Raw genomic sequence first — 12,057 nt, forward strand, 5'->3', positions numbered from 1 at the left:
CAATTGTTTGTGCCATTGTATGCGGCAATCTAAGTGTTCTCACATTGTGCGTTTGATTTTTTTTTTCTGTCATTATCAATGGAGTAGATAAATAAGTAAATAGACAAATCAACAACGAGTCAGACATCGACGACAGAAATGAATCAACAAACAAACGCGCACCGCACACACAGAGACAGACACATCAATGCGCCATGCCTGCATAATGAATACGTAATTTGTGTGTTTATTAACTTTATCAATCGTCGAGAGTGAATCATCATCGGAGCAGCGGCGACAAAGATGGCCAATATACGTGGTTAAAACCCATTGTAAATGAGTGTTTACAGTACAAACAAAACCAAAAACTGAATTCACATTTGCGCGAGTGTGAGGCAGGCGATGATGCACTATTCGCCCGTTAAAATTCCGTTGGAATATGCTGGTACATTGCGCAAAATTAATTGAATAGAGAGAGTGATCTATTAACAGATTGGCCTTTTAACTCCTGAACTGGGTTGAATATTTTTGTCTCGTGTATATAACATTTATTAGCTGTGTGTTTGCGTTGTAAGCGCGCAATATTCCAGTTCAGTGTTCGGTTGGCTGTGCTATCGTGTAGTTACAGTTCGTTAGTGTGGAAATCAGAGAGAGAGAGAGAGAGAGAGAGAGAGAGAGAGAGAAAGATGATTGTTTGACGTTTCGTTGGTTCGAGTAGAAAATTCGTGGATATGTTGATTTTTTTTCTTTATTGGAGGTATTCACGCTTTCCTTTTCCCGTTCAACGAGCATAGAGAGGAGGAGAGAGAGTGTGAGTTGGATTTGCATGCACAAGAAAAGCCATAATGGAATAACGTACACTTCGTGGGCTGTTGAGTATTGTCGATACGATGCCATAGTGGCTATAAATAAATGCCGCACTTTTTTTTTCCTCGCCCTCTCTCTTTCTATTCATTCTTTTGCCACGATATTTCCATGTCGGTGCCTTTTGGTGTGTGTGTTTCGTTGCTGAGGGAGAGAAAATTGTGTCTAGCGACAGTTTTTAATTGTACGCGTGTGCATGCAATATGTAGATAGAAAATAATGATTCGATTCAGTGTTATGTGACAATTTCAACAGTCTTTTCAGTTGAAACGCCGAACACACGCTCACACATTCCGTGTTCCAATGTACAGAAGAAAAAAAAATACTTTCCTGTCGATTTCTTTTGCATTTTCATTTATCAAAAACCGGAGCTCAAATAAAACAATGACATCGAGCACTCGTGAACAATGTCAAAGTTAGTTTTCAACACAAATTGACTGACTGTGTGTGTGTGTGTGGATGTTTCCTTTATACTTGCGTGTGATAAAAAGTTTTTCGCTCTTTCCGCCTCCGCTACCATCATCGTCGTTGTAGTCTTTTTCAACAATTTCCAAAACCAAGTCGTCATATGCTTTGGTTATGCCATGCACAACATAAGTCGTTGACTATTTGTGATCTATGCGAATGGTGCTACATCATCATCTCATTGTTCGTAGAATCATTCTAACCAGTGCAAATTACAAATTATGAAAAACAAATTATAAAATCCGTACAAAATACAGCGATTTAATACATCCGGTGCGAGCGAGCGAGCATTTGTGGTATACATTTCATCGTCGACCAATTTCTTCCATTGTAATTACAAATGTTGTGTCTGTCTATGCTTGTGTGTGTACTGTGTACTTGAATTTTCCATTCGTTCTGCACAATTAATGTGTCAAAAAAGAGAGATGAAAAATATCCCAGTCTGATTAATTGAAGTGAATCGGCGAAATGTGTTCAAGATGAAGAACGGCAATTGTTTACTGTCGAGTGCAGACAGCAGAAAGACGAGCAGAAACATTAACACGAAGTAAAACAAATATATTCCATTTAGACCAATTTGCACACAGAAATTCGAGAGATGAATTAAACAATTTCTTATGCAAATTCCCGTTTGATATCTCATTTCCTTCATAACCGATACTTCTGCACATAAACACAGACCAAGCGGACGATTTGTTTGTTTTCGCCAGTGTTTAAAATGCGATATTCGCACATTGTATTCCGTTTAATGTATAATTTACAAAAATACATATCTTTTAGTACAATTGACAATGAAAATAAATGAACTGGAGCGAAAACAAAGTGTCGAGAAAAAAAACACGAGAGAGAAATAAAACGCCGAAAAAGTACGAGTAAACAAAAAGTACCGTAAAACAAAGAAATTTTCGGTGAAATTTGACGAGAAAAAGAGAACAAAGAGAAATGTAGTATAATAACGAGCACCGCTAAAATTAAGCGACCAAAATGAGTGTGTTACGTTAAATCAGATGTTTTGAAGGCGTGTCGTAATTTTTTTTTTGTTGTTATACACGCTCTCCACATCCGAATCAAGCTCAAAGTCAATCTAATGGTGGGAATATACCAAACATGCAAAGAACAGAAAAAAATACGAGTGAAAAATCCCAATTCAGTGGCAATAGAAAAAAAATTGATAATTATTCAAAAAAAAGCCAATGAGGAGACAAAAATAAATCAATTTTTTTTTTACAGTCGAGCATTTATTGCCAGAGACATTATTGATTTATGCACGAAATAGAGCGTCTAAAATACCGACAATGATTCATTGTCGCATATTTGGAATTTCTCCCTCACAGTCAGATAGTCAGATGGTTATAAGTGTTTTGATGAGGAAATTATGTATGCAAAAATGATTCATCATCATAATGGTTATCGCGCGTTGTCGTCGTCGACAACTGCGACAACGGTGACAACTTTGAATTTTGCCCTGTTCTTCAGCTTTTGTGTCGAAGTTCGTCTTATCGTTGTGTGCTTTGCTGAATGGAGAGTGAAGAAAATGAATGATGACACACAAAAGAAGAACGTATATATATCAATGTGATGATAAAGTTTTGCAAATCGATAGAGTAAGCAAGTACAGTTAGTTTCTTGGAATTTCAATTCATTTGATGTAGAATGAAGTCAACACACACACAGTTCTGGAGCTGTATGACAAAACAATTGCATTGAAACGAACACGGACACACGGTATGCATTCTATTTTTGCTGTGCATCAGTGCTTCCAGCGTTTGCAATTATTTTCTACACCTTCAGTAATGTATACAAAAGAGCCATTTAAGAATCGGCGTTTTTTTTCGTACTCGAAACTTGAGAGCGCAACAATAATACGCCGTGTGTGTCATGAAATGTTGGTTTCAATTTCATTTCATTCAGAAATTGTTTTTTTTTCTGCTGTTTGTCGTTTGGTTTCTATTTTTCGCTATCGTGAATTTCTATACATATTGCATGAATTGTGTTGCATACATAAACAAACAAACAAAAGCCATGCCAAGACCAAGCTTATCAAGAATTCAAATTTATTCGCAATGACAAAGTGTGAATGAATTGCCAATCAAACAATTGAAAAAATTGATTGTGAGTTAGTTGATTAGTAATCGGTTTTTTGGTTTGTTATTGTTATTCGGTTCCTTTCATATTCCTTTCGATTACATTCTGTGGCAGAATGTTCAGCAGTCGGCTTTTGCAATAGCCCGAAATCACCCAATAAGAGGAAGTAATGAAAAAAATCTATATATATGACCGAGTGATAGCATGTTCAATTAGCGTATTCGCATTGGATTGAAAAACAATTTTTCTTTCACCGTGTCAATCATGGCAATAAATGCAAATGTCAGGCCCAAGTAAATACGGTGTGGTGAGCGATATAAATGGATTTGCAAATTGGATATATGTATTTGCTTTGTTTGCGTTCTCTTTGTTTTTAATTTTTATATAGATTTAATTTTTCGGTCTACTCATTTTGAATTCAATACTTGTGCTCGCGGACACTTGAATCGTCAATTAAACGTTGAGTCATTTTAATTTTTGGTTCGGCGTCTGCGGGCCTTTGTATTAATAAATTCAACGGAAATGTCAGCACCGCATTTATTGCACTTAATTATTACATATATTTTTGTTCCATTCCATTTTGTGATTCGTTGTTGCTTCGACATTCATTATTTGTTTCTATTAATTGAATTACAGAGTCGGGTCACTGAATTCGAATAAATCCGATTCGCGCAAGAGCCAAACGAGGAAGAAGCAGGCAGAAGACGACAGTGAAGTCAACGAAAGAGTGAAACGAGAGAAGAACGAACACACACACACACACACATAATAAATATAATTAACGAAAATAGACAATCAAGTGATATGATAGCGCCGGGAATTCGGGTGGCACGCGGCCCCAATTGGATCTGGAACGATCAAGGTACACATACATCATCAATAAAGAACTCATCGAGTGCATTGAATTTAATATGTGAACAACAACAAATGAAATATAATTAATTATTTTGTCTTTCAGACGATGGCGAAGGTCACATAGGGACGGTATGCGAATTAGGAAGAGCCGGTAGTACATATTCTCCTGAGAAAACAGTCATTGTGAACTGGGACTCGGGCAATCGCTCCAATTATCGCGTTGGTTATCAAGATCAATTCGATTTAATCGTGGTTGACAACGCACAAATCGGTATGTTGTCTTGTGTTGCCATGTGACGCACCGTTCATTTATCGCATACACACGTATTAATAAAGCGTTAATTAATTTTTTTTCCATTCTATATTTCCCGATATCACAAAAAAAAGGTGTGCGGCATGCAAACATTATATGTGATGGCTGTTCAAAATCTGGTTTAGCCGGAATTCGCTTTCGATGTGCACAATGTCCGAACTTTGACCTGTGCTCATCGTGTTACGGTGACGATGTACATGACTTGAACCATGAATTTATCCGATTTCAAACCGCTAATTCGGCCGGGTATGTGTCATCAATTGATGAGTGAATTTATGATTTCTCCCATCCAAATGAATCATCAATTAATTTGACTCTGTTTTTTTTCGCATTGGATAGAGTTCGTGTTCCGCCGCGAGCTGGCTCAGTCAAAGTTGAAATGAAAGGCATTTTTGTTGGAGCCAAAGTTGTGCAAGGTCACGATTGGGAGTGGGGCGGTCAAGATGGAGGTGAGCGATAAACAGATACATTAACCCAACCAAAATGCTTGAATTATGAAAAAAGACTAGATTCTTTTAGCTTGCAAACTAATGAAATTAGCTGCATATAACTAATGAACTCCGTGTGTATATAATGGTTATGGGTTTTTGTTTCTAGGCAAATCTGGTTTAGTCGTTGAAATTCGTGGATGGGACAATATTAGTTGCCGAAGTGTAGCGAACGTGTCATGGGTATCTGGTTCGACAAACGTGTATCGGCTGGGCCATAAAGGGAACGTTGATTTGAAGTACATTCAACCGGCATCGGGTGGATTTTATTATCGAGATCACATGCCGATTCTTGGCAAAAAAGAGGAACAACAACCAGTTACAGCGGCTACTCGTTCCACATTCACAGTTGGTGACCGCGTGAAAGTGTGCTTAGATCGGAAGGCATTGATCAATTTGCAACAAGGACACGGTGGCTGGAATCCACGTATGGCGGAATACCTTAACAAAGTGGGATGCGTTCATAGAATCACCGACAAAGGCGATATACGGTATGCATCTCCATTCAATATTCTTTCAACGTTTCTTTCAATCGGATTCGCTTTCACTGAACAATTGAACGCGTGAGAATAAAAGCCTGACGCTAGCAGGTTTTTCGCAAAAGCGGGATAACAATCAGTTGCACGCAAAAGAGACATTTCAAAAGGTTACACACAAACGGATCATTTTATTTTGTCGCATTTTGAATTTTAAAGCCGTGATTACAACAACAATATACTTCTCTCTTGCGTGCAACCTTTTGAAATGTCTCTTTTGCGTGCAACTGATTTTTATCCCGCTTTTGCGAAAAACCTGGTAGCGTCAGTCTTTTATTCTCACGCGTTCAATTGGAAATGTTCACTGAGCAATCAATACTAGCATTTCCTATCCATGTAGAAAGTGACATTTTCATGGCACAATTCCACATTGTTCATGGTCATCGTTGTGACATCAATCAAAATATAAATAAAAAAAATTATATTCAACCTAATTTTTTTTTTCCAGAGTTCAATACGAAAACTGTTCGAATCGTTGGACATTTCATCCGGCAGCTCTCATCAAAGTTTGCACGTTCCAGGTGGGAGACATTGTTACAATTGACACAAACGCGGCTAAAATAGAAAAATTGCAGAAAGGGCACGGAGAATGGGTAGAAACCATGCGAAATGTAAGTGAAATGGTTTTCAATTGCGCATCTATGTGATTACTTGGATTGATTTTATGTTTTTTTTTTCGATTTTTCACTCAAAAAAACACTTTCGCTCTAACTTTTATAGGCATTGGGCAAAACTGGAAAAGTGACAAAAGTGTATACGGACGGTGATTTACGTGTGCAACAGCTTGACGATGGTTTTGCATGGACATTGAACCCAAAATGTGTGAAATTAGAGCGTTCACCGGCCATAACCGCCATAGCAACGGAGCGTTCAAACAGTATGATGGATTTGAGTCATCAAAGAACTGACCATGTAATGACTCCGCTATCCGATCTGTCTGGAACGTCAGCAGCTGATAAATTGGTGCGTGAAGCGGCTCTAGGCCGTTTGGACTATGTAAAGCAATATTTGGATGGGCATTCCGATCAAGTCGATTGTATGAGTGCTGGTAAAACTTGTCTTCAAGTTGCTGCACATCAAGGCCACATAAATATCATCAAGTACTTGTTATCGGTGCGAGCAAATGTCAATATCGTTGATAAAGAGGGCGATTCGACGCTTCACTATGCAGCGTTTGGCAATCAACCAGAAATTATGAAAATCCTTCTAATGAACGGCGCTCACATAAATGTCGTGAATTCGAGTCGTTGTTCGGCGCTACATATTTCAGCACATAAAAAACCACCGCATTGTGTGAAGGTTCTCCTTGAATTCGGAGCAAATGTGAACATTCAAGATAGCTACGGTGATACGGCTCTACACGATGCCATCGGCAAAGAGAACACCGAAGTGGTGGAGCTGTTATGTAATGCGCCAAACCTTGATTTAACCGTACGAAACAATCGTGGTTTCAATGCACTGCACCATGCCTCGTTGAAGGGAAATGTGGCGGCAACGCGAAAAATCCTTCAATTAGCTCCACAACTGGTGGACATTAAGAAGAATGATGGTTTTGCTCCGTTACATTTGGCATCGTTGAACGGTCATTCGTTGGTGGTTGATGTGCTTGTTCGTGAAGGTAAAGCCGACATAAATATACGGAACAATCGGCGGCAAACACCATTCTTATTGGCTGTGGCACAAGGGCATACGGCTGCAATTGAAAAGCTGATCGATTTGGGTTGCGATGTGCTGGTGAAAGATGAAGACGGTGACAATGCGATGCATTTGTGCGTCATCAAAAAGAGTAATCTAACACAAGAAGTGAGCGTAACCGAAGCACCAAAAATACATGGAATCTACCAGACTTTGGCACATTGCCATGAAAATCGGTTAATGTATGCAATTTTGTGCTACTTGGCACAGAGTGGATGCCAAGTGGATATAAATAACAAGGGCAATCAAATTTTACACTGGATTCTGGATAAAGAAATGCAAGATTTGATTCTTAGCTATGTGGCAAAGGCACGAGCGGTGGACGGACGACGGCCGGGTGTTAGTGATTTGCGTAGTGAATTGGAACAAACCTATTCAAATATTCAAGCATTAAATTTGTCGGACAGTGGCAGTGTAAACAATAGCTTTGCGACGGAATTGGATCGTGACGATGCCGTACCGGGCACATCAAACCAATCAAATCCACCGACACCGATGCGACGACAACAGCAACGCGATCAAAATGCATCACCACTGAATGCCAGCGGCGATGAGCTCTCTACAAATCAGAATTTACCAAAGAAAACGAATCACGAGGATTCACGCTTAGCCGCTCGTGGAAATACACCGGTCGCATCGATACCAAATGAATCGGGCGGTATTGCTGCGTCCACATCAAGTGATACTAGCAATTTGTATGCAAATGCCGACAATGATATCGCATCATCGTCCAGCTCAACTTCCAAAGATAACAATAATTTCAAACAGTCGACTACCACAGCGTTGCCAAATGAACCGTGTGCCGCCAATGAAACGCATCATTCAAATAAAATCATAAACCAAATCCATTCGACGCAGCCAAATGAATGCATCGTATGCAATGAAATCTTATCGTTGATAATCTTTGAACCGTGCTCCCATCAAATTGCATGCGGTGAATGTTCAATGCGCATGAAAAAATGTTTATCATGCGGACGACCAATTGAACATCGTCGCACACACAATGGCAAAGAAGTACCAAAAAGTAATGCAGCCGCTGTTGCTGCCGTGAATCGTATGCAAGTTCAAGTGACACCACGACAACCAGCGGCCGATGATCGTTTGCGCTATCTCGAAAGTAAAATCATGGAATTCGAAGAGACACACAGCTGTAGCATTTGCATGGAGCGAGTACGCGACGTTGCTTTCCTTTGCGGTCACAGCTGTTGCTCACGTTGCGCCGAAACACTGAAAACATGTCACATGTGCCGAAAACAAATCGTCAAAAAAATCAATTTATACTAGGAAAATAACAACAACAACAGAACAGACACACAAACAATGTCATCGATTGAGATTGCTTTTAGGTTTTGGTTGAATGTAAGCGTGTATGTACGCACATACAAAACCTTCGACATAGTGAATAAATAACCGAAATACTTCCACACAATTAATGATGAAAGAAAAAACACACATCTATACACAGAAAATACATATTAACCTGATAAAGAGCCGAATGAATTGAATGACACAACAACAGTATGTGACATATACGCGTTTCAAAACACATAACCATTTAAATCCAAATTCCATAATCGTAAATGGATCGAATTACACACGCGCACGGAGATAAACCGATTGGAATGAGTATGTGAAATGAAAAATGTATTTACAGGGTGCACCTTTCTTATATATATTATTGTAAGAAGCATATATTTTGAACATTTTAATCAATATATAAATTACAATACTGAAAACAATGAAACAAACAAACAAAATTTTACCAGTAATTAATTGCATTTTCTCCTGTCAGATTCATGTTGTTAATGTTCTATTTAAATTGTTCAACTCTATTTTTCATCGTAGTCAAACAAAAAGAAAACGTATGTAAGCTAACAAAAATTTAATCAATATTGAGATTGTTCATTGGCGCAATTTAATCGAGAAGATAGGGGGAAAAAAATCGTCGATGATTTTTGTTTCTATGTTTATAATGACGCATCGTGTATGAAATGAATTGGTTTTTTTAAAAATTGTTTCGCAAGAATTTTGAATGAGAAAAATGGAAATGAATCAAATAATTGAAATAATGTCAACGAGTGAATGAATGGAAATTTCCAACGGGTACCAATAATAATTAGAAAATAAAGGATGCAAATGAATATTATCGCGCGTCGATTGAACAAACAAATTGAAATTGAGTTCACATGGAATGAAGTCGCAAATTAGTTTTTACATGACATATAATACACATAATTTATTTACTTTTTGATGGTCTGATCATTTCTCGAATGTGTTTAAATTTTTTTTCCACTCGTTTCGAACAATTATTTACTAAAAAAAAATATACAGCCATACTGGAAGAGATGTTATTTGAAGAAAAATTGTCACAAAAAATGAAAAGAAGAAAAGTTGCAACATGGAACAAAAAATCTATTCAAAAAGTTGGTAGAAAGAGAATTTTTCTTCATATTTAGTAGTATATATAGTTTAGGACCAGTCAAACGAAAAAAAAACCTTCTGATTGCATATCTTATCATTAGAATGTATATGACCGAAAGCCAAGCAACCAACACACACACACACACACACACACATTTGCGAGCAATGTATGTTTTGATCGATTCAGACGTTATCAGTACGACAACATTTCATATCGGTTATTTTGCTATACGATAATACTTTTATTAAACAATAATCAGTGGATTAAATTTTGTGAAAAACACACCGCTTCAAAGTGGAATGATTGCAATTCTCTAGTGATACAAAATGTGTTGGATTTTGTTTTGAGTCGAGCGAATTGCAATTAATTCTTGTCAAAACCAATAATTCAGCGTTTATTTGTTAGCATTAATTAGATTTGTTATTTTTCCTCTTCATTTCATTAGAGAATTTCTTTTCCGCATGTTCCACTACACCACCATAGCACATTCACTTGTTCAAGTTTCATGGCACACGATTGGCTTTTTTCTAGTTACTTTTTTTTGCTTCATTCAAGGTTACTTTGACTATGATTATAATTGATTACAAATACAAGTCTCGATATGCATTTGTACTTTTGATTTTCGCACGCCATTCATGCGAACTGCTTCGAATTCCCTTTATTTTTGTACATAAATCTTTTCTTTTTTTCGTAATGCGAAAATTTAAATGCGAATAGATTTTTTTTTTCATTATAATAATAATTTATTTATTTTAAATTATTTCCCTTTCCCTCAATTTAATTACTTTTAAGTTAAGTTTGCTCGCCTCCCACTAAGGATGTATACATTCAACCAAGAATTGTAGTTCGCTCATGATTATTGAATAAATATTTACGACAAATTGAAAAAAAAAATGAAGAGAAAATGAAACCATTTTACTACACATCTCACTGTTATATTCAATGTTTTTTTAAGATTTGAATCTTTTGTAAGAATCCGTTTTTTCCTCTCTCTCTCTCTTTCTGTGAAAATTTTCCAATAATAAGGACCACTTGATCAAGTAAGCAAGCCAAGCTTGATCGTTAGCCAACTATAGACAATTGTGACCAAACACGAAAATCAGCAAATAAATGAGGAAAAATAAACTTTCATTTCCTTAGATGGAAAGCGAGAGAAAGAGAATGAAAGAGAGAGAAAGAGAGAGAGAGATAGGAACGCGCATCACAATATAGAACGCCCATATATCATTATGTATATTTAGAAACAGATGAAATAATTCGGAACGATAAAAGTGGGAAAAAAGAAGAAAAAAGAAACTCTGTATTTATTTCAGGCTTTGTTATGCGCTAAATCCATCACACTGAATAAATTCATGCGATAGATTTATGCGATAAATGTGATGCGCTCGCTTTGCGGTGAACGAGGTCTGTTGCTCTTCACTACCGCTAAGCGATGCATTTACTGCAAAGCATGAACGTTCATGCGTGAACAAGTGAAGAGCAACAGACTTCGGTCACCGCAAAGCGAGCGCATCACATTTATCGCATAAATCTATCGCATGAGTTTATTTAGCGTGATGGATTTAGCGCATAACAAAGCCTGATTTATTCTCGTAAAGTTGGAAACCTTAAAACAGATTTCAAAAGTTATATTGTTACTAATATTTTTGTGACAAGTAAAAAAAACTTATACACAATCAATACAAAAACAAAAATGAGAAAAAAAAATAATCTTGTTGACGAAAATGTTAATAAAATCCCCTCCAGAAAAACGTAAAAAATATATGATGACAAAACATGAATAAACAGTGTTACATACAGTGTTTCTTTCATGAAATTGCAGTTGTTTTGCTGTTTTCAAGTTCTTTCCACTGGAGATTGTTTTTCTGTAGGTAGCAACCGGCACTCAACACAAATCGCAACAACCAATGCCTTAATAACAAGATGTTATCGCTGTTGTTTTTTACCCTCGGTGGATTGATAACAGCGACCACTAACGAACTTCTTATCGTCTGACGAGAGATAATTAGCTCAGTAACTATGAACTGCTTAGCTGTCATTCAACTTGGAACTTTTTCACAAACAAAAATAGCTTGATATTTTCATATTACGTTTCATATGATGCAATCGTTGTGACAGATACGGCAAATAGAGACAGTAGATCATACAATTTTAAATTGGAAGAGAAATCAACAAAACAATAATAAGAAGAAGAAAAAAATGGAATTGGTAAATCTCACGACAAATAAAATATTTCCAATTTTATCCAAAGTATTCGCCAATTGTGTCTGAACTTCCAGCTGTATCAATAGAAAAATTGCATTAATTGTTTCAATTTCGAAGAATGATGGAAAAGACAGAAATAAAAAAAAAATC

General features: G+C 37.0%; 2 protein-coding genes across 8 annotated transcripts in view; one reads left to right on the forward strand and one right to left on the reverse strand.

The window, feature by feature from the left end:
* LOC129566900 (E3 ubiquitin-protein ligase MIB2) overlaps nucleotides 1–10,596 on the forward strand; it is a 12,628-nt gene extending 2,032 nt beyond the window's left edge. For 2 of the 7 annotated variants that reach the window (XM_055443283.1, XM_055443284.1), the window contains exons 2-8: nucleotides 4,030–4,255; nucleotides 4,352–4,519; nucleotides 4,636–4,807; nucleotides 4,901–5,010; nucleotides 5,159–5,540; nucleotides 6,034–6,196; nucleotides 6,306–10,596. In XM_055443283.1, the coding sequence (XP_055299258.1) occupies nucleotides 4,198–4,255; nucleotides 4,352–4,519; nucleotides 4,636–4,807; nucleotides 4,901–5,010; nucleotides 5,159–5,540; nucleotides 6,034–6,196; nucleotides 6,306–8,564 (3,312 nt within the window). In that variant the 5' untranslated portion in view covers nucleotides 4,030–4,197 and the 3' untranslated portion in view covers nucleotides 8,565–10,596. Of the gene's footprint in view, nucleotides 2,192–4,029; nucleotides 4,256–4,351; nucleotides 4,520–4,635; nucleotides 4,808–4,900; nucleotides 5,011–5,158; nucleotides 5,541–6,033; nucleotides 6,197–6,305 lie in introns of all 7 variants that reach the window. The other 5 variants (XM_055443285.1, XM_055443289.1, XM_055443288.1 and 2 more) reach the window with 5 other exon arrangements.
* LOC129566908 (uncharacterized protein C1orf50 homolog) overlaps nucleotides 1–11,824 on the reverse strand; it is a 15,313-nt gene extending 3,489 nt beyond the window's left edge. Inside the window, exon 1 of the mRNA XM_055443298.1 lies at nucleotides 11,501–11,824. The gene's annotated coding sequence lies outside the window, so the exon portion shown is untranslated. The remainder of the gene's footprint in view (nucleotides 1–11,500) is intronic.
* Between the last annotated feature and the right edge of the window lie 233 nt (nucleotides 11,825–12,057).

The sequence above is a fragment of the Sitodiplosis mosellana genome, unplaced genomic scaffold (genome assembly GCF_009176505.1).
Source record: "Sitodiplosis mosellana isolate CC-2019 unplaced genomic scaffold, AAFC_SMos_1.0 Smas_scaffold_5, whole genome shotgun sequence".
Classification (NCBI taxonomy): domain Eukaryota; kingdom Metazoa; phylum Arthropoda; class Insecta; order Diptera; family Cecidomyiidae; genus Sitodiplosis; species Sitodiplosis mosellana.